Source organism: Hemitrygon akajei, chromosome 30 (genome assembly GCF_048418815.1).
Source record: "Hemitrygon akajei chromosome 30, sHemAka1.3, whole genome shotgun sequence".
Lineage (NCBI taxonomy): Eukaryota > Metazoa > Chordata > Chondrichthyes > Myliobatiformes > Dasyatidae > Hemitrygon > Hemitrygon akajei.
In genome coordinates, this window is record NC_133153.1 from 4621344 (window position 1) to 4643986 (window position 22643).

Consider the following 22643-nt stretch of genomic DNA (forward strand, 5'->3'; position numbering starts at 1 on the left):
GTACACATTGGCTATAGACTTCCGATAGAAAAATATCTTATCACCGCTACTTAATGCTTCCTCTTACCAAGGCAACTTTAGATCCAACGAGCCACCTCATCTTGGATCCCATGTGCCTTTACCTTATGAACCAGCCTATCTTCTAAGTCCTTGTCCAATACATTACTGAAGTACTTCAAGGCATAATTGATTACTTTCCCTTCATTAACTTTCTTAATTACCTTCTCAAAACACTCAATCAAATTTATGAGACAGTATATTCTCCACGCAAAGCCTCACAGACCATCTCGGATCAGTCCAATCGTACATTAATCCTATCCCTTCAGGTATTGTCAAATAATTTCCCTACCATTGACACAAGTGTCTTACTGGCTTGTAGTTACCTGTACATCCCTCCTGTGCTTCTTAAATAAAGGAACATTAGCTACCCTCCATCTTTCTGTACATCAGCTGTGGCTAATGAAGATACAAAAATCTGATTCAGCTCCCTAGCGATCTCCTCCCCCATTTGGCCCTATGTGTCTCATACATCTAACACTTCCTCCTCCTTAATTCTGACCTGTTCCAAATTAGTTATGTACCCCCTTCTTGAATTCACATGTCTCTTGTCCCTCTTGCTGGTGAATACAGACGAAAAGTATTTCCTTTGGAGGTCACCCGCATCACCTGGCTCTGTACACAGAGGAACCAAAGGGTTAATGGGGCCCCAATCTTTCCCTGGCTGCACACTGGGTCCTGAGATTCTCCTTCTTATTTGCCAAGGATGTTCCATGGCCCTGTTTTACCCTATTAACTGTTTTAAGTTCTTTTCTACACATTATATTCCTCAAGAGACTCTCTCAATCACCTTTTTTTTTATTTAACCTGTAATTTTCTTCAGCATCCAAAGTGGACTATACTTGCCATCTTTTCCTTTCACACTTTTCTGATTACACTGGCCATGAACTTTTATCAACTCACTTTTGAAAAATTTGTCAAGCTGCTGCTTCATCTGTAAGCATCTGTTCCCAGGTCCTCCCATTAGTCTTCCTCGCAGTTCAAGAACTTAACTTTTCATAATTACCTTGAAACTAATAACTATGGCAGCTCTTCCCAAAATATTTGCCCAGTTTACCACCTGCCCAGTTTCAATGACAAATATAAGGACCGGTACTATGCTTTCTCTAGTAGGACAATTTACATTTTGTCTCAAGATGGACTGATCAAATTCCACCTCATCGAAGCCCCTTGACCTATGGCAATCCAGGTCAATAATGTTAAAGTTAAAACCCCCTATCATTAAAACACTGTTGTTTCTTTCAGTGATTTGGTTTTATATCTGTTCCTCTAATTCACACTTTCTATAGGGAAACTGATAGTATAACCCCAATAAGTTGTTTGCTTCTCTCTTATTCCTAAACTCTACCCATATAATCTCATTGGATCATCCCTGAATATATCTCCTCCCAGTACTGCCACGCTGTTCTCCCTAATCCGTAACTCAACTCCCACCTCTTCTGCATTTTCCCTTGTCACATTGGAAACTTCTAAAGTCCTGAATGTTAAGCTGCAGCTCCTGCCCTTCCCGCAATCATATTTCTGTGATTACACTAATATAATTCCACATGCCAATCCACACTCTCAGCTTATCCTATTTGCCAACGAGGTTCCTTAGGTTAAAGTAAATGCAGTTGAGCCAACCTGCCTTTCTCTGCCCTGCCCACTGGTCAATTTAACCTCGACATTGTTCTTCCTTGATGCTGCACTGGGATTGTGCTTCCCAATCCCTCTGCCAAATTACCCTCCTGAGTAATCTGGGCAAACCTCCTTGCAAGGATTTTAATCTCTCTCCAGTGAGGGTAAAACATGCCCTTCATGTACAGACCCCATCTAAACCAGAAGGTTCAATAGGCTTAACAGGTACATTTAATGTCAGAGAAATGTACACAATTTACATCCTGAGATTCTCTTTCTTCGCAAACATCCATGAAAAACAGAGGAGTGCCCCAAAGAATGAATGACAGTTAAACGTTAGAACCCCAAAGCACCAGCCCCCAGCTCCCCGCTCCACCAGCGAGAAAGCATCGACAGCCTCTGCCAAGCACTCAGGCGTGCAGCAAAGCATTAACAAAGACACAGACTTGCAGTATGCCAAAGACTACTCGTAATCCGACATACCACAGGCTCTCTCTCTCTCCCTAATATGGGGAAAAGAGGTGGCCCCATTTCACAGTGAGAGGGGAGACATAACAAATAACTCACTGATTTATGATGTTAAAAATCTATTGTGTTGCTTTTTCTGAGCTCTGTGCGCAGAGAGCTTAGGTCTCTGGACATACAGACAGCTGCTCCCAATGTTCTGTATTCTCCTGCAATGCCTCAGTCGGGGCACCGGCCTTGAATCAGCCCATCTCCAGAGCCATGAAGATCTGGCACCCTGAAGGCGGGCTCGTCTTCCAGTCCACATCCTTGGGATACAAGGATGCCCAAAGATCCAAGTACCTCAAGTCCTTTCTCCTGCACTAATCACAATTCACCTCTCCTATTTCTATCCTCAACCATCATGTGGTACAGGGAGTAATTCTAAGATCATGGCTCTACAGTGCAAATATTTTCCTCTTACATCTCATCATTATACTGGCCCTTATATTTCAGTTATTGACAACTTATTTAATATTTATGTATCTGTGCTATCAGCACTGGAAATGAATCCAGTGGTACCATGGAGGAAAATATTCCCCGTTGTCTGATTCTATTGCTCACCGGCTTCCGCAGCTTTTTCCTGAAGTAATCATACTTCTGTTTGTAATCTCTCGAGTAAGGCACAGCCTATAATTCAAAACGAGATAAAGATCACCATTTGTATCAATAACATCTTCATATACTATTTCATCACAGTCCTCAAAACACTGTAACATGGTTCTTCCAAGGCTAAATACAAAGACAGAAATGAAAATTCATCTTCCGATTGCAGATATTTACTCACAGGTCCAGTAATGGCTACATTCTGGAAACGAGGGTCCTCCCACTGGGTAGCTTTGGTATCTGTCCAAAAACAATTGACACGTTTCCTATATTTATGGCTATGAAACCCAATGTAGGGAACAGTAACAGGTAATGTTTATAATTGAGGAGATTCTAATAAAATTGTTCCTGGCTGTATAAAATGTGATACTCACTGTGGTCTATGTAGAAAACTCGACCGTCGGAGTGGACACGTTCCTCCCAACCAGGCTGTAATAAAAAGGTAATTTTTTAAAAGCAGCTTTGAGACAAAACTTCTAAATTTTTCTCTCATTTATTTATTTCTCACAACCTGGGCATATATTTCCCATTCCTGGTTCTTCAATGGTTGCACACCTATCGGTGAAAGTACTCCCACAGGAGGAAGTCCCAGGATTTGGACAAAGAGGGATCAGAGGAATTTCTGAAGGAGGTTGGTGTGTAACTTGGAGAGAAAAACAGTTGCTAGTATTTTTGGCACTTCCTGCTCGTCTTTCTTGGTGGTGGAGGCTGCAGGTTTTGGAGGCACTATCAGAGTAGCCTAGGTGAGTAACTCCAGTGCAGGTTGTAGGAGGTACTGGTGCTGGTGGGCATGAATGATTAGGATGGTGGATGGGTATCAGTGAGTGCCTTCAAACTGGGGCTGTGCTCAGCCAGCTGGAAGCTAGTCCATTATATTCCTGACCTTGTCTCTTTCAGATGGCTGAAAGGCTTTGGACTGTGAGGAGGTGAATCACTTGCTGCAGGGTACCCAGCTTCTGGCCTCTTGCAGTCATAGCTTTCATGTAACTTGTTGGGTTTCTGGTCAAGAGTGCCCCCACACTATTGATTTTGGGGGATTAGTTGGTTGTATTGAATGTCAAGAACAGGAGCTTCTATTCTTATTGGAGATCATCATTGCCTGTATATTTTATAGCACAAGTCCATGCCTAAGTCACATCTTTTTATGCAAGCATTTTGCTCCATTTTTCTAAGTGGCAGTTAGTGCTCTCAGCTCTGAACATGGAAGGAAAACAATCAATGATGCAATTGAAGATGGTAGGGATAAGGACATGGCCCTAAGGAATTCTTTCAGTGTTCTCTAGTGCTGAGGTGATTAACTCCCAACTATTAAAACCTACTTCCTTTCTGTGAGGTATGATGGCAATCATTGTACAAAGTCTTCCCTTTGATACCTACTGAACTCCCAGACCACACTGAATGACATTAAGGGTAGCCTAGTCACTCAGGCTACACCCCTTTGGTCTGTGGTTGGCCCAAAATCACCTTGCTGAGTTCTCCCAGCAAAACCCAGACTCAGCATCAGTGAGCAAGTTATTGGCAAATAAGCACTAATTGATAGCACTGTTGATAGACAATAGACAATAGGTGCAGAAGTAGACCATTCGGCCCTTTGAGCCTGCACCGCCATTTTGAGATCATGGCTGATCAATTCCTATCAATACCCGGTTCCTGCCTTGTCCCCATATCCCTTGATTCCCCTATCCATAAGATACCTATCTAGCTCCTACATGAAAGCATCCAGAGAATTGGCCTCCACTGCCTTCGAGGCAGTGCATTCCAGACCCCCACAACTCTCTGGGAGAAGAAGTTTTTTCTTAACTCTGTCCTAAATGACCTACCCCTTATTCTCAAACCATGCCCTCTGGTACTGGACTCTCCCAGCATCTGGAACATATTTCCTGCCTCTATCTTGTCCAATCCCTTAATAATCTTATATGTTTCAATCAGATCCCCTCTCAATCTCTTTAATTCCAGCATGTACAAGCCCAGTCTCTCTAACCTCTCTGTGTAAGACAGTCCAGACATCCCAGGAATTAACCTCGTGAATCTACGCTGCACTTCCTCTACAGCCAGGATGTCCTTCCTTAACCCTGGAGACCAAAACTGTACACAATACTCCAGGTGTGGTCTCACCAGGGCTCTGTACAAATGCAAGAGGATTTCCTTGCTCTTGTACTCAATTCCATTTGTAATAAAGGCCAACATTCCATTAGCCTTCTTCACTGCCTGCTGCACTTGCTCATTCACCTTCAGTGACTGATGAACAAGGACTCCTAGATCTCTTTGTATTACTCCCTTACCCAACTCTATACCGTTCAGATAATAATCTGCCTTCCTGTTCTTACTCCCAAAGTGGATAACCTCACACTTATTCACATTAAACGCCATCTGCCAAGTATCTGCCCACTCACCCAGCCTATCCAAGTCACCCTGAATTCTCCTAACATCCTCATCACATGTCACACTGCCACCCAGCTTAGTATCATCAGCAAATTTGCTGATGTTATTTTCTATGCCTTCATCCAAATCGTTAACGTAAATGGTAAACAACTGTGGTCCCAATACCGAGCCCTGTGGCACCCCACTAGTCACCACCTGCCATTCCGAGAAACACCCATTCACCGCTACCCTTTGCTTTCTATCTGCCAACCAGTTTTCTATCCATGTCAATGCCTTCCCCCCGATGCCCTGAGCTTTGATTTTACCCACCAATCTTCTATGTGGGACCTTATGAAAACCTCTATCATTTTGCTGGTGGTTGGTCCATAATCAGCTGGATTGCAATTTTGAGATCTGTTTATGTGCACTATGCATCGATCAAAACATCTTTCAGAAAACCTCAGAAGAAAAATTGTAGAGATGCATGAAGCTGGAAAAGGCTACAAAAGCATTCCTAAAGACTTGAATGTTTATTAGACCACAGTAAGAGAAATTGTCTACAAATGGATGGAATTCAGTACCACTGCTGCTCTCCCTAGGAGTGGGCATCTTGCAAAGATCACACCAAGAGCACAATGTGCAATGCGAAAGGAAGTGACAGAGAACCCAAGGGTAACAGCAAAAGACCTGCAGGAATCTCTTTGTTGCTGCTCAGTCATTAAGTTGAGTCCGACTCTTCGTTACCTCAAGCCTTCTTATTGGAAACTGCCTCTCTAAGATCCCCCAAGGTCACACACATTGTCTGAGTAATATTATCTACCCATCGTAGCCTCTGTCACCCTCTCCTTCTTTTACCTTCTGTGTTACCTAACATGAGATTCTGCCCAAGGAATCCTGACTTCTCATGATGTGGCCAAAATATTTGAGCTTTTGTCTCATAATCAAGCCTCCTAGTGAGCAGCCTGATTGTATTTCTTCAAGTATTGACTTGTTGAAACTTCTTGCTGTCCAATGAACACTTCCTTCAGCATCCAAGTTCAAAGGCTTCGATTCTTTTGTATTCTGCCTTATTAGTAGTCCAGCGCTCACAGCCGTACATCACAACTAGAAATACCATAGACTTGACTATAAGGATCTACATAGACAATATTATCTCTCTGTTCTTCAGTATTTTATCTATATTTGCCATTGCTGCCCTCCCCAGAAGTAAGCGCCGTTTAATTTCATGGCTGCAGTTACCATCTACAGAAATCTTTGAACCGAGGAAGACAAAGTCCATCACTGCTTCCACTTCCTTTCCATTTATTACCATGGAGTCAATAGGGCTGGTCAACATAATCTTGCTTTTTTAAATATTGAGCAACAAGCCAGCTTTTGCACTTTCTTTCACTTTGATTAGGAGCTTCCTCAGACGCTCCTCACTTTCCACCACTAGAGTAGTATCATCTGCATAGCTGTGGTTGTTAATATTTCGTCCAGCAATTTTGATTCCAACATTTGAGTCATCTAGACCAGCATTCCTCATGATGTGTTCAGCATATAGATTAAATAAGTAGGGTGACAGTATGCAGCCTTGTCGTACCTCTTTCCCAATCTTGAACCAGTTTGTTGTTCCGTGTTCAGTTCTAACTGTTGTGTCCTGATCTTCGTACAAGTTTCTCATAAGGCAGATCAGATGTCCAAGTATCCCCATTTCTTTAAGGATTTGCCATAGTGTATTATCGTCCAACTGTCGAAGGCTTTAGAGCAGTCAACAAAACATAGATAAACACTTTTCAGCAATTCCCTCGATTTCTGCATTATCCAGCATTGGTCAGCAATTTGGCCTCTGGTGCCTCTGCCTCTTCTAAAACCAGCTTGTACATCTAGCAGTTCTCGTTCCATATATTGCTGGAGCCTTGCTTGCATGATCTTTAACATTACTTTGCTAGCAGGTGAAATTAGTGAAATTGTTTGGTAATTTGAATATTCCTTTAGATTTCCCTTCTTGGGAATTGGGATATAAACTGATCTTTTCCAGTCTAAAGGCCATTATTGGGTTTTCCAGATCTGCTGGCAAATTGCATGCAACATTTTTACAGCATCACCTTTTTAAGTTTTAAACAATTCAACTGTAATCCTGTCACATCCTGCAGCCTTATTAATGGCAATGTTGTCTATTGCCTATTCGACTTCACTTTCCAGAATGTCCGGCTCTAGATCGATGAGGGAGTCACTGCAGGTGCCTTTGCTGTTGGGTCTTTCCTATACAATTCTTCTATGCCATCTCTTTTTGATGTCGTCTGCTTCTGTAAGGTCCTTCCCTTCTTTGCCTTTTACTATACTCATTTTTGAATGAAATGTTCCTTTGATTTTTCTAATCTTCTTGAATAGATCTCTTGTTTTTCCAATTCTGTAAGCTTCTTCAGCTTCTTTGCATTGCTTTTTAAGTAAGTTTCCTTGTCTTTCCTTGCTATCTTCTTGAACTTTGCGTTCAGTTGGAGGAATTTGCTAAAGTCTCTGTTCATGTGTCCATTATAAGAAAAACACTGAACAAGAATGGTGTTCATGGAAGGACATCATGGAGGAAACCACTGATCTCCCGAAAAAAATCATTGCTGCACACCTTAAGTTTGCAAAAGACCACCTGGATGTTCCACAATGCTCTTGGGACCAGGTTCTATGGATAGATGAGACAAAAGTTGAACTTTTTGGCAGAAATGTACGCCACTATGTTTGGAGGAAAAAGGGCATTGCACACCATTATCAAAACTTCATCCCAACTGTGAAGTATGGTGGAAGGAGCACAATGTTTTGGGGCTGCTTTGCTACCTCAGGGCCTGGACAGCTTGCAATCACTGATGGAACAACAAATATAAAATTGTATGACATTTTACAGGAGAATGTCAAGATAGGAGTCCATCACCTGAAACTTAATAGAAGTTGGATGATACAACAAGACAATGATCTAAAACACAAGAGTAAATCAACAATAGAAATGGTTTAAAAAGAAGAAAATCCGTGTTTTGGAGTGACCAAGTCACAGTATCCCAGTTGAGATGCTGTGGCATGACCTGAAGAGGGCTGTTCGTGCAGGGAACTCAGGAAACACTGATGAACTGAAACAGTTTTGTACGGAGGATTGGTCTAGGATTCCTCCTTGCCATTGTGCAAGTCTGATCAGCAACTATAGGAAATGTTCGATGGAGGTTATTGCTGCAAAAGGAAGTTCTACCAGTCATTAAATACAAGGGTTCACACACTTTTTCCAACCTGGAATGGGAATGACTAAACAATGTGTTCAATAAAAACACGAAAAGTACAATTATTTGTGTGTTAGTTTAGGCAGATTGTGTTTGTCTATTATTGTGACTTAGATGAACATCAGATCACATTTTATGTGATTAATGTGAAGAAAGAACATTGCTTCCAAAAGAACAAGGAGTGGCTACTTCTATAGTGGAAGAGTACATCTGTTACAGATAAAATGATGAGGATGAGGTCACGTAGATTTAGCCTTACTATGGGTTCACTCACTATCTCATGCATATAGGTCTGGCAGCTGTGTCCTTCAGCACGTGGCCAGCTTGGTCAGTGGTCATGCTTTCAAGTCACTCTGAGCAAGGGTCATTGGAATCCCCACCAGTGGCCATCCTGAGCCTTTCCTGCTTTCACTACTATTCGACATGGTGTAGGACAGATTCATCAGCTGAGCGAGCACAGTACATAATAATTAGGAGGAGTTTCTTTAAATATACCAAGGGAAAACAGGAGTTATTTACCCCCTAAGACATTGAACTGCCAAAGAATGAGGAGGTTAACTTACGGGAAGTGGACCAAGATCTGAAGGATCTAATGGTGGTCGTTGCCTCATATGAACGGGAATCTTCAATCTTGGGTCTTCCTGGTTATAAAATTAAAGGACAGAATCGCTAAACAACACTCTACTAAATTAGAAGTTGTAAGAAATAGTTCCTTCACAAGTCTCACTTAAATCACATTTCTAACTTTAGTGCTTTTATTATACTTATTTGAGGAATTAATACATGCCTGATCTGGAGCATTTAAAAGGAACATATTTTTTTAAAGAGGACCTACCCTCAAGTTCAAGATCATCCTTCAAGTCATCCTCTTTGACTAAGCTGTTAGTAATCCCTCAGCTCCTCCGGTTCCCTAATTCAGTTCTCCCTATCACAGCTCATTAGGAAAGCCCATGTTGCTTTGATCAGATTTTGTCATTTATTTCTTCACTTTACATACTAATTTGGTAAAGCAGCCCATTTCCTTGTCAGAAGTGTGTTTAAATTGGAGCAACAAATGGAATGCTGGAGGAATTCAGTGAGCCAGGCAACAAAGACAAGTCTTCTCATTCTATGGTCAGTAGAAGCTGGTTTACATGCAAAGATTTGAACCAGTGTAGATGTTAAGAACTGAGATTCAAATATCCTGTTGTAAGATGGCCATTAAAGCATACACAAATCCTAAAGTCTGGAACTATGGGGATGAGAAACTGTAGGGTCTTTGTATCCTGAAGCAGCTCCAGTATATCACATTCCTGCTATATTCAGATACAGATTTAATGCACATCTGTAAGGGAAGTTGTGGTGACACTGCTTACAGTCAACTTGTATATGAAGGTCTTTCAATATATGGATTATTAAACACACATTATCCTCGACCCCAACAAGAGCCATAACTTACTCTTGACACACAAAAAAAGTTTCCTTACCCACGTTGTAGTTTTAGTGTTATGATCAATGAAGAATGGTCTACCATTGGCACCAGATCGGATTTCCCATCCAGGAGGCAGAAAGCCCACCTCATTTTTTCGCTGATGGCCTGGAGAATTTTCTGGAGAATCCTGAGGGGATGCTGAGTGAGGAACGTAAACAGTGGGGTTTCGACTGGGCTTTGGCTGCACTGCCTCTCTGGTGGTCTGCACAGAAAGCACACAAAGATACTTACTGCAGTTAAATGGGGAGACGAGGCAAATTATTTCATCAGAAACCCATGAAAAAGTAAAAGGGAAGAAATGCAGTTTCTTCAGTTTTTAGGCTTTCGCCTATTTTTGTAGAAAACACAAAATTGTGAGGTTTATAGGTATAAAAGAAAAGTTCTATCATCTGTATCAAATATAGCTCTCTGAATCAATTCAAGTCTGATTCAAACCTTCAATCTACATCTAAATATTACACAAAAACTGGATGATATTGTCTTGGCCGATATGTACAAAAAGTTAGTAAAAAAGTGAGTAGTGGCAAAACAATTTTATTTGCTTATACACTGAGCACTCGGGTATGATAAACTAATATAAGTGAAGGAAGGTTGAAGCAATTCATTATGTCAGGCACTATTTAATTATATACCAGATTGAACAATGACACTCTGGAAAAAAATCTAGAAGCTATGGCACTCACCTTTTGATGAAACAAACAAGCAATCTCATCATGTGTTTTCTGCCATTTGGAATACAAGCGACAAAATTAGATAAAATGTCTGTTGGAACTGGACTGTTGAGCTAGTAACTCTAGTCTCTTGCTCCACATATTTGTTTATAGTAGTTTCTGCAAACAGAAAACCCTAAAGGCACCTGTTCAAGCTTCACCCTGCATGTAGAGAGTCCGAATTCAATGAACCCGGTAATCTGTGAGCTAGCATTGGAAAACAAAATGAAGAAAGCAGCCAGATTGCTTTTAGAATTAATGTTTTAACTAATGATATTCAAGGAATGGAATCTGCCAACTTTCTACCTTTGATTGGCATGTAATTCAGATCCATAAAACAGGCCATTCTCAGATGGTCCTTGCAAGTGCTCAAATCATCCATAAAGGTACAGACCAGGAGTTCCCAACCTGGGGTCCCTGCTTAATGGTGTATGTCCTAGCATAAAAAAGGTAGGAAACCCCTGTACAGGAAATTAGGGAAATGATCTTGCCAACATCACTCAAATCCTGGAAGAGGATTTCTTAACTGAGGTTCCGCAGAACCCTAGGGTTCTGTGAGAGGTCGCTAGGGGTTCCACAAGAGATCACGATAAAAAAAATTGTCTTTGAACTTTGCGCTAGCACTCGCAGTAGTCAACAGTGACTGAGCAGCCCTGTTAGCAATCTCATCAGAGGTCTCTCTGCCCAATATAGCAGTGCGCAGTAGGACCATGTTCATTTGGTTGAGCCCATTCTCAGTTTTTGATGCGAGATAAGGGAGGCTGTTGATAATTGGTGAGCACTGTACTGCACGGAGGGGACGATGGTAGGCTGATGAGGAGTGTTAATTGCATTTTCCAAGCATTGAATGGACTCGCCTAACTTGGGCCGTGACGTCAGCCTCACCACCCCCACCAAAGTTTTTGTATTTTTTGCTGTTTTCTCAATTAGTCATTTATTATGCCATTCATTTTATATTTATTGACTCCTGTGTTTTACAGACGTGTCTGATGGGCCAAATGTGGTGATTTTTGAAGAGGAGGTGTGAGATGGAAGAGGATTCCAGACCTAGGCCAATTCTGATAAGGTTACTGAATAAGAATTACAATCTTCAAAAGTCATTTCACTGCACTAGTGCAAGAACGGACACAAAAATGTCTGTCTTTAAAATGAAAGTTACTTATCAATGGGTTTTATAAGGACTGGTGATCCAAGTTGTCCTATTCCGTTGTGTCTAATCTGTGGCAAACAAATTACAGATGTAGCAATGGCTCCAGCAAAATTGAAAAGGTACCTAACTAAAAATCACAGCTATATGACACATAAAAGTGCTGATTATTTTAAATGGCTATTGGAATCTCAAAGCAGAGTAAAGCTTTTGTTAATAAAGTCACAGTCAGTAAAAGAATCAGGAAACAAGTTGTTTAGTAGCAGAATTTGTTACCGAGAAAAGGAAACGTTACACAATTGGTGACAACCTAATAATACCAGCATGTTAAATTATAGTGGATAAAATACTAGGACAAGATGCACTATGATAAATTGAAAAGGTTTCACTCTCAAACAGTATGATAAGTCAAAGTATTGATGTCATGTCACATGATGCTGAAGAGTTTTTCTGTAATAAACTAAAAAACTAATGGCTTCTTGACCCAGGTTGTTGAGTCAACAGATTTCACCAATGAATACCACTGTTGTTGCATTTGTAAGATTTGTAAATGATGGTGAAATTCAAGTAGACTTTTTCTGTTACAAAGAGCTGCCCAAAACAAGCAAAGGACAAGAGTTATTTAAGAACATGAGAAATAGGAGCAGGAGTCGGCCATCTGGCCCATCGAGCCTGCTCCACCTTTCAATAAGATCATAGCTGATCTGATCATCACCACCTACCTGCCTTTTCGCCATAACCCTCAATTCCCCTACTGTGCAAAAATCTATCCAACCTTGTCTTAAATTTATTTACCGAGGTAGCCTCCACTGCTTCATTGGGCAGAGAATTCCAGAGATTCTCCACTCTTTGAGAAAAGTATTTCCTTCTCATCTCCGTCCTAAATCTACTCCCCCGAATCTTCAGGCTATGTTCCTTAGTTCTAGACTCAACTAGCTGTGGAAACAACTTTCCTGCCGCTATCTTATCTATCCCTTTCATAGTTTCATATATTTCTATAAGATCTCCTCTCATTCTTCTGAATTCCAGTGAGTACAGTCCCAGGTGATTCAATCTCTCCTCATAGCCTAATGCCCTCACTTCTGGAATCAACCTGGTGAACCTCCTCTGCACCACCTCAAAATCCAGTACATACTTCCTCAAGTAAGGAGACCAGAACTGTGTGCACTACTCCAGGTGTGGCCTTACCAGTACCCTCTAAAGTTGCAGCATAACCTCCCTGTTCTTAAATTCAATCCCTCTAGCAATGAAGGACATCATTCCATCTGCATTCTTGATAGCCTGCTGCACTTACAAACCAACCTTTTGTCATTTATGCACAAGCACTCCCAAGTCCCCCTGCACAGCAGCATGGTGCAATTTTTTACCACTTAAATAATTGTCATCTCTTCCACTTTTCCTTCCAAAGTGGATGACCTCGCATTTGCTAACATTGTACTCTATCTGCCAGAACCTTGCCCATTCATTTAACCTATCTATATCTCTCTGCAGTCTCTCCGTATCTTCCAATCATTAGCAAACTTAGATACACTACACTCGGTCCCCTCTTCCAGATCGTTAATGTATATCGTGAACAGTTGTGGGCCCAGCAATGACCCTGCAGCACACCACTCACCACTAATTAACAACCAGAGTAACACCATATACCCCAACTCTCTGCTTTCTATTAGCTAACCAAACCTCTATCCATGTTAATACATCACCCCCAACTCTATGCATCCTTATCTTATGGATAAGTGTTTTATGCGACACCTTATCTCAAATTCCAAGTAAACAATGCCCATCTGTTCCCCTTTATCCACTGTGCTCATTAAATCCTCAAAGAACTCCAGTAAGTTTGTCAAACAGGACCTGCCTTTGCTGAATCCATGCTGCATCTGCCTGATGGATCCATTTCTTTCCAGGTGCCTCACTATGTTTAATGTTTTGTCTTCGTATCTGGAAACAAAAGGTCTGTCTTGGATGAACAGTGTTGCCATCGGTACTGATGGTGCCCTATCGATGGTTGGCTCCATGAGAGGTTTTGTCACAACACCCTGTTTACTTCAGTGAGGTGCTAATGTCAAAAACGCTTGGAGGTGAAATGAAAAAAGTTCTGGATGATGTTAAAAAAAGGGTTAACTTTATAAAAAAAACAAGTTCACTCAAGAATGTTTAAAAAACTATGTGACCTAGAATTTTAAAACCATAATCTAAATCTAATTCTAGAATTTTAGATAATGTGATTAAGATGCTTAATATTTTTGCTTATTCTGTTGAAAAATTACAATGCTAAATCATTTAAGAACTCTTTGTCAGACTTCCTTCTGAGGCTGTGATTAACCTCAATGCACAGCCCAGGTTCAAATAACAATTGTTTTTACTGCAGCTCTCAAAAATGATTAAGTAACTAAATCTTTTAGTTTGCATGAGTGTGCTGTATTTAATTATAAATACAACTTACTTGCATAACAGGTCTTGTCCAACTGGTGGTTCTGTTATTGTGGTTGACGTAGTAAGTTCTACCTTTGTCATCTTTCTTTTCTTCCCAGCCTGGTGGTAACCCAACTGAAGTAGGTAAAATCTACCGGATGCAGCAGATCAAACACAATGGGTTAATGAAGACTACCAGAAAGGAAGTCATCAATAGAGATAAAAAGTTCTGTTAAACTTAGTCACATAACAAAAATCTTGATGCCTTGATTTGAACACATGCTTTAAAATATCAGTGTCTGAAAACAATCTTGTTTAAAAAAGTTTGACAGGACTACTTAACTGCTATGATACAATTGTACAAAGAATGAGCAGAATGGAGAATGGAGCCTAACTACCTGACTAGGCCTCCAGCACAGGTTACAACTTTGGGCTTGAAGACATTGTAAGCCCCTCACAGTTGGGTTGGGCCAGCTCTGCATCTTAATGCAGGTAATTGTGGTGATAGTGAACATATGCTGTGCACCCAGGGTCATCCCCTGGACAATAACATTTAGGGTGATTGTCAGAACAGCTCAGGTATTGAGAGAATTACATATGATCGGGCTTGAGTAAGTTTTGGATTGGCTTCGGTTCATTAAGAGAAGTTTCTGTAGAGTGGTGGTTCCGAAAGTGGGCAATATGCCCCCCCCCCCGGGGCAGTGGTTTTCTAAGTGAGCGGTAAAGATAAAAGGGGTGGTGGGGGGCGCTTGGTAGCAACGGGGTAGCTGAGAGAGATTACACACTTAATTCAGGAAATGAATTACTTATCGTAAGTATTTGATCCTCAGTGCCTCATAATTAATTACAATGATTACATAATCACCTTGTCTCTTGCTAATCCACCATTCTCTTAGACTTTGTTCAAAGTGCATTACAGTTGTACAAAAGGAATGTGATATACTTTTGTATTTGGCAGATCTAGACTGAAGCAACACACACAAAATGCTGGAAGAACTCAGCAGGCCAGGCAGCATCTATGGAAAAGAGCAAACAGTTGACGTTTTGGGCCGAGACCCTTCATCAGGACTGGGAAAAAGATGAGACGTCAGAGTAAGAAGGTGCGGGGAGGGGACGAAGAAATACAGGGTATTAGGTGATAGGTGAAATGGGGAGGGGGTGAGGGGTGAAGTAAAGGGCTGGGAAGTCGATTGGTGAAAGAGATAAAGAGCCATTGAAGGGGGAATCTGATAGGAGAGGACAGAAGACCATGGAAGAAAGGGAAGGGAAAGAAGCACCAGGGAAAAGGGTAGGGAGATCAGCTGAGAGGGAAATGGGAATGGGGAATGGCGAAGGGAAAGGCATTAGCAGAAGCTGAGAAACTGATGTTCATGCCAGCAGGTTGGAGGCTACCCAGACAGAATACAAGTCGTTGCTCCTCCAACCAGATTGTGGCTCATCATGGCACGAGAGGAGGCCATGAAGTGACATGTGTTTCATTCAATAGACTGAAGAAATGGTGCTTTTTTTTCTGGGCCCAGTCTGTGCATATTGCCGTTCACTACTGTAGTACAGTGATAGTACTATTCCCATGCTCTAATCACACAGTCATATAGTTTCTGAGAATTAGGGTATGGTATTCAATAGGGTAAAGTTCAGAATTTGCCCTTTCTAATGATCTTGACTGTATTTCTCCAGCCCATGGCCCAACTGATTTATTGCTGCCCCACTTTATGTACCTTCAGGTTTTTGCCTGAGCTATTATGACATCATACTTTTTCCTTTATTGATTGTAACACTTGAGTTTGGATTTAAACAATTGACTATTGTAATTATTTGTCACTGTTTTGAATTTGCAGTTCCTATTTTCTTTTGCTGTGCATTGTAAATCAAAATACTTTATAGTTTTTATGTAATGGCTGGAAAGGGAGAGTGGAGTGCTGGAGATGACATCCCACCCTTTCTGTTGCTTTTCATTCACTGCAAGCAGAAACTCAATTCAAAGATCTCACCTCTCCAACCCTGTCCTATTCACCCATCACCCTTGAGCACACGCAACCTATACTGGATCCCACTCCAGCCCGACCCCAACCTGCTGTTCAAAGTCCTTTTGTGTCCTCACCCTTCCCGTATGTAATCTCCTCCTGCTTAGAATTTTTTGAACTTTTCAAGAACTGACCTCCTATGCAGCTTTAACTTCCACACACATTCAACCAAGTTCTAAATTCTAGAAGTCTTCCCTAAATCTAGTCAGAGTTGTACAGCACAAAAACAGACCCTACAGCCCAACACATCTGCTGCTTGTTTTACCTATCTACACTAATCCCATTTGCCCGTGGCCTCCTGTGCCTCTGCGTCTCAAGCATTTGTCTAAAGGTTTAGAAGCTGCTTAGTAGCTTATTGCTTTAAGGCTGCGTTGAATACTTACAACAGGCAGCACGGGCTGTTCTTCTAGAGCAGTCTGTGAACTCCCACGTCTACTGGAATGACTCTTAAGAAAGAAGAGCAAACATGTTACATTTCTAATGAGTTTAGAACTTTAGCAAGGGCATTACTTAGCACAACAGAATCTCAGACGGTCCAAAACAGAAGTGAAGATGAGAGTGAACAAATGTCTTTTCGAAGAGATCAATTCAAACCCTACCAATATGGCACTAAATGAGTGTGGCTAAATTAATGCCTAATCATGCTGATTTTGTCTCAGCCATGGAACATCTAGCAGTCAAATGTCCCCCATTTTGTCTGCCACCATCCTGGTAGCAGTGTACGTTCCACCTCGGGCCACCAGAGGAGCTGAGCACCATGATCAGCAATCACAAAACAACGCCCTTGATCCCTTTTCACTCACTGCAGGGGATTTCAACCAGGCCAACTGAATAGTTTTAACAACTATCCCCAAGGTGCCAACACACTTGACCGCTGTTATACGAGCATCAAGAATGCCTACCATGCCAACCTGTGCCGAAGTTTGGAAAATTCGACCATCTGACTGTACTTCCACTGGCAGAGACTGAAGACCGCACGACAAGTGGTGAGGACCAAGAAGAGGTCAAGAAAGGTGGAAGAGTGCTTACAGGACTGCTTTTAGTTGAACGACTGGACAATATTCACGGATTCATCTTCAAGTCTGAATCAGTACTCCATAGTTGGCGCCGGCTACATCAAGACCTGTGTGGATGAGTGTGTGCCTTCAAGAGTATACAGGACATACCCAAACCAGAAGCTGTGGGTATGATGAACCAGGATATTCATAGCCTGCTGAGGGCTAGATCAAGCTCAAGTTCAATTGTCATTCAACCATACACAAATATAACCGAGCAAAACAGTGTTACTCCGAGGCTGAGGTGTAAAACACAGTACCAAGAGTCATTCATAGCACAAGGCACACAGCACATACAAGACAGCAGTAAAATACTTAAAAATATAAATTTTTGAGTCCATGAATGTTGCAGCAGTCTGCAAACACCATGCGGCTTGTCTTCTGCAAAGCGAACACTGGAAGGCAGTACCGAACCCATCATGGATGCTGCACCACACCTCATCCGGTGTAGTGCACCGGCTCCTATGCCTCTCCTCTGGGCAGCTGTGAACTGGTAGCAGCGTGGTCTGAGGCCTAGTCCTTGGTACGACCGAGGCCACGCGGCTCCACTGTCGTCCGCCAATAGAACAGTGAATCAGACTTGCAGCATTCCACATTACCAACAGGATCTTGTGAACAAAGAAAAGCGACCAAGACAATCACTTTCTGTTAGGCCGCACACTGCCTTTGCACACCAACACCATCTGATACAGACAGCAGCACAATCTGCATCCTTTTTTGGCACCAAGGCATTTGTGGCATTCAAGATCGGTGACACAGAAGTCCAAGAAGTCCAGAAGTACAGGTATGACTTACAGAGGCTATTTTAAGAGTGAAAAAACAATTCCAATTGAAGTTAAAGGTGGAATCGGATGCACGTCAGCTCTGGCAGCGTTTACAGGCTGTTACTTCCTACTAGGCAAAATCTAACATCCTGAATGGCTATGATGCTTCACTCCCAGATGAGCTGAATGTATTTTATGCACGCTTTGAAAGGGAGAATAAAACTACACCTGTGCAAATCCCTGCTGCATCTAGTGACCCTGTGATCTTTGTCTCGAACCATTTTCAAGAGGGTGAACCCTCACAAGGCGTCATGCCTTGATGGTGTACCTGGTAGGACACTGGAAACCTGTGTCAACAAACTGGCGGGAGTGCTCAAACACATCTTCAATCTCTCACTGTTGCTGTCAGAGGTTCCCACCAGCTTCAACAGAGCTCCAATCATACCAGTGCCCAAGAAGTGCAGAGTGAGCTGCCTCCCAGTTGCACTCACATCTACTCTGATGAAGTGCTGTGAGAGGTCGGTCATGGCCAAAACCATTGCCTTCCTAAGCAAGGACCTGGACAGCTGCATTGCCTATTGCCACACTAGGTCAACAGAAGATGCAATCTCACTGGTCTCCACTCAGCCGTGGATCACCTGGATAATACCAATAACTACGTCAGACTGCTGTTATTTGACAAACAGGAAATATTCATTTAATTCAGCTAAGACAACCCTATTATACAGGAAAACATCAAGGATTCCAAGCACTTGAAATTTCTACAAAGCTGAAACAAAACATTAAATCACAATGATATTTTTTAAAAAATCACTACTCTTCTCACCGAGCTGGTACTGCGATGGTCCACAGCTGTACACCCAGACGCCTGAAATCGCTGATTAAGTTCTTCTGCAAGTTGACTTTGCAGGTCAAAGGTTGAATTTTGTCCAATAGGTGTATGAGGTGGTGGGGGTGAATTGGGATTGCAGCTGTTAAATGCAGTTTCGTCTTCAGTAATCAATTCCCAGCCCTGCAAAAAAAATATTTAAACAAAACACTAACCAAATATTACTTTAGTGCAGGGATCGTTAAGAGCACCAAATTTCTTAGTGTTCACCTGGCAGAGGATCTCACCTGGTCCCTCAACACCAGCTCCATAGCCAAGAAAGCGAAGCAGCGTCTCTACTTTCTGCAAAGGCTGAGGAAAGTCCATCTCCCACCCCCCCCCATCCTCATCACATTCTACAGGGGTTGTATTGAGAGCATCCTGAGCAGCTGCATCACTGCCTGGTTCGGAAATTGCACCATCTCGGATCACAAGACCCTGCAGCAGATAGTGAGGTCAGCTGAGAAGATCATCGAGGTCTCTCTTCCCGCCATTACAGATATTTATACCACATGCTGCATCCACAAAGCAAATAGCATTATGAAGGACCCCACATACCCCTCATACAAACTCTTCTCCCTCCTGCCATCTGGGAAGAAGCATTCGGGCTCTCACAACCAGACTATGTAACAGTTTCTTCCCCCAAGCTATCAGACTCCTCAATACCCAGAGCCTGGACTGACACCAACTTACTGCCCTATTGTCTTGTTTATTATTTATTGTAATGCCTGCACTGTTTTGAGCACTTTATGCAATCCTCAGTAGGTCTGTCTCATTTTTACTGTGTACTGTACCAGCAGTTGTAGTCAAAATGACAGTAAAAAGTGACTTGACTTGGTAACATTGCAATGTTAAAATCACTTTGCTTGAGATCTTTGAGAGGCATAGAATACTACAGCGCAGAAACAAGCCCTTTGGCCCATCAAGTCTGTGCTGAGCCATTAATCTGCATATCCCATCAACCTGCAATCAGACCATACCCCTCCATTTCAAGTACCTATCCAAATTTCTCTTATATGTTGTAATTAACCCTGCATCCATCACATGGACTGGGAGCTTATCCCATTCTTGCCAAACTCTGAGTGAAGAAGATCCCCCTCATGTTCCTCTTAAACATTTCAATTATACAGTTATAATCGCATCCATGTCCCTAAAATATCATACAGCATGGCAAGTTCTTTATAAATAGACTTTACCTTTTATAAAGGTTAAAGTATTAAACTTACATCTGGAGAATCTCTATTTTCAGGAGTGTCTGTTTCTTCTGAAATCTGTCTACGTGTACTATATATACGCTGTGCCTCCAGCTGAATGTTAGTTCGACAATGATTCGTGTCGGATGCATAATCCCTGTTGAGGAATAATGATTAGTAGTTCTGTCAGGCAACTGATGTACTTTCTTCCTACGTACATTAGCCTTTTTAATTCTAAAACTTTCAGGAACTTACCTTTTAATACCTTGTCTGTGTGTAAAAGATGAAATATAACTTTAAAAATTAAGAGTGCTAAAGATTCTTCTATCATTGGAAAACATCCTCTCCTTTAATTTGAAAGTCAGACCAAATGCCATTTAACTTTCTGTCTGCTAATGTCAGTGAGTGGCAGATATCTCTATGCAAACAATGCTTGTATCAGCTGGCCGCAAAATGCACTGTCCTTTTGCAGGTTTGATCTTGTCATCTGATCTCTCATCCTCCCCTGCCAAATCTCAATGCAATATTTAGATTTATCAAGTAATACAACATGGCCCAAGCACTCCATGCTGAAGAGCTACAGAGATCATTTATCAAGTTACCTCGAAGATTTTCTTTATTCCATCCTTTGTAGTTACTTCATGTAAGATGCACAATAAGATCTAGACTTACTGGGAAGTTGGTCGAATCCATTGTGTTGTTCTTGTTTCATGATTGACATAGTAAGTTCTCCCCAGATTATCCTGCTTCTCTTCCCAGCCACTAGGCAATGCAGGTGGTGGTTGATTATGGACAGTCATGTCCTGTTGGTCCAGAATTTCCCAGCCAGGCTAAAGGAGAAGCAACATTTAACCATTAGAAAGACTTTCTTCACAGACCAGATTCCTATGTTGTTTCTTTTTCAAGATTCTGAATATGTGCACTAATTAATTGCAGGATTTAGGATTGTGATAAATCTGATCTTTTTGGATATGTTGTACATTTTAAAATAGTAATAAATTGCATAATTTTAAGTGTTTACAATTAGTAAACCTCTCGTTGCTAGGTCCTAAAAGCACACAAAGAACTTGCCATCTCATTTGCACAAAGTATTCAGAAGACAAAGTGCATAACGTCAAGTCATTCTAATGCAATCTGTATCCTGTGCTGGTTCATTTTGCTTACTTTCATTTGAGACTGTTTGACAGAGTGGCAAGATTTCTCTACACAGTAGGGTTGTCTGTTGTATATTTAATATTTAAGTAATATTGGAGTAATCTTGTATATATATAGGTTGATTAAGCATTCTTGTTCATTTAAATAATTCTTTGAGTTATATCTATAAATACTTTAATTGAATACATCATCACACTGCCATATGATACGTGTATGCCTCACTTAAAGTAAACAAGTTATGCCACATTTGCGGATTCCCATGTCTTTCTTCGAGTTAATTTAATGTTCTGAAGTTACAAAACGTAACAATGGTGACAAGGTATTTTTAAAACTTACTGGAGGTCCTTAAAACTAAACTGGAGGTCCATTATTAAGGACCTCCAGCACCCAGGGCATGCCCTTTTCTCACTGTTACATTAGGTAGGAGGTACAGAAGCCTGAAGGCACACACTCAGCGATTCAGGAACAGCTTCTTCCCCTCCACCGTCCGATTCCTAAATGGAAATTGAAGCCTTGGACACTACCTCACTTTTTTTTTTAAATACAGAGTATTTCTGTCTTTGCACTTTTAAAAAATCTATTCAATACATGTAATTGATTTACTTGTTTATTTATTATTATGTCTTATTTTATTTATTATTTTTTTCTCTCTCTGCTAGATTATGTATTGCATTGAACTGCTGCTGCTAAGTTAACAAATTTCACGTCACATGCCGGTGATAATAAACCTGATTCCAATTCTGAGACAGTGGCTGGCCTGTTCAAGTGCACAAGTGCAGCAAGGAATGCCAAAACAGAGCAGCACATGTTCTTCATAAGGGAGGACATGATCAAGTTATTTAAAAAAGGCAGAAATCAGGAGAATTCACAGGTTCATAAAGAATAAGTAGCACAGGGTGAAAATAATCACAGAAAAGCAGAAATGGCTAGCTATATAGGAAAGATAGACAAAAGATAGCTAGAATATGTATACTGAGCTAACTTAACGATATTTTGAAGCAAATGAAATAGACAATGAGAAATAAGTATCAATTTTGCTGAGTGCATTCGGCTTAAAGGCATAAGGTTTGCTTTGAAGTTTAACTGCTTCAGCCAAGCCAACAGAAATTAGCTTTCCTGATATTGATAATGCAGGAATACTTAACAACCAAAATTATTGTTGATTGCAGAATGTGTTAGGTTTCATAAGCGGAATCAAAATGAGGGGGAGTCCATTTCAGTGTATATGGCTGAATTGAAGAGATTGTCTAGGCATTGTCAGTTCAGTAATGGGATTTATAATGCACTGAAAGGTTATTTAGTTTGTGGAATCTTACAAGAAAGCATTCAAAAACTGCTCCTAACTGAAGCACAACTTACATTTAAAAGAACAGTTGAAATCACTGTTTCAATGGAAACTGCAGACAGAGATGAAACTGAGTGTGAACAAAATTGTGAAGTCTAAACAAAAACTGGCC

General features: G+C 41.2%; 1 protein-coding gene across 1 annotated transcript in view; it reads right to left on the reverse strand.

Moving 5' to 3' along the window:
- Positions 1–594: 594 nt before the first annotated feature.
- Positions 595–22643, reverse strand: part of LOC140718660 (E3 ubiquitin-protein ligase NEDD4-like) — a 225316-nt gene continuing 203267 nt past the window's right edge. Inside the window, exons 9-19 of the mRNA XM_073032690.1 lie at positions 20704–20861; positions 20065–20188; positions 18797–18982; positions 16535–16597; positions 14159–14278; positions 9854–10060; positions 8951–9028; positions 3159–3213; positions 2966–3024; positions 2743–2808; positions 595–672 (exon numbers count right to left, since the gene is read on the reverse strand). Coding sequence (XP_072888791.1) covers positions 595–672; positions 2743–2808; positions 2966–3024; positions 3159–3213; positions 8951–9028; positions 9854–10060; positions 14159–14278; positions 16535–16597; positions 18797–18982; positions 20065–20188; positions 20704–20861 — 1194 coding nt within the window. The remainder of the gene's footprint in view (positions 673–2742; positions 2809–2965; positions 3025–3158; positions 3214–8950; positions 9029–9853; positions 10061–14158; positions 14279–16534; positions 16598–18796; positions 18983–20064; positions 20189–20703; positions 20862–22643) is intronic.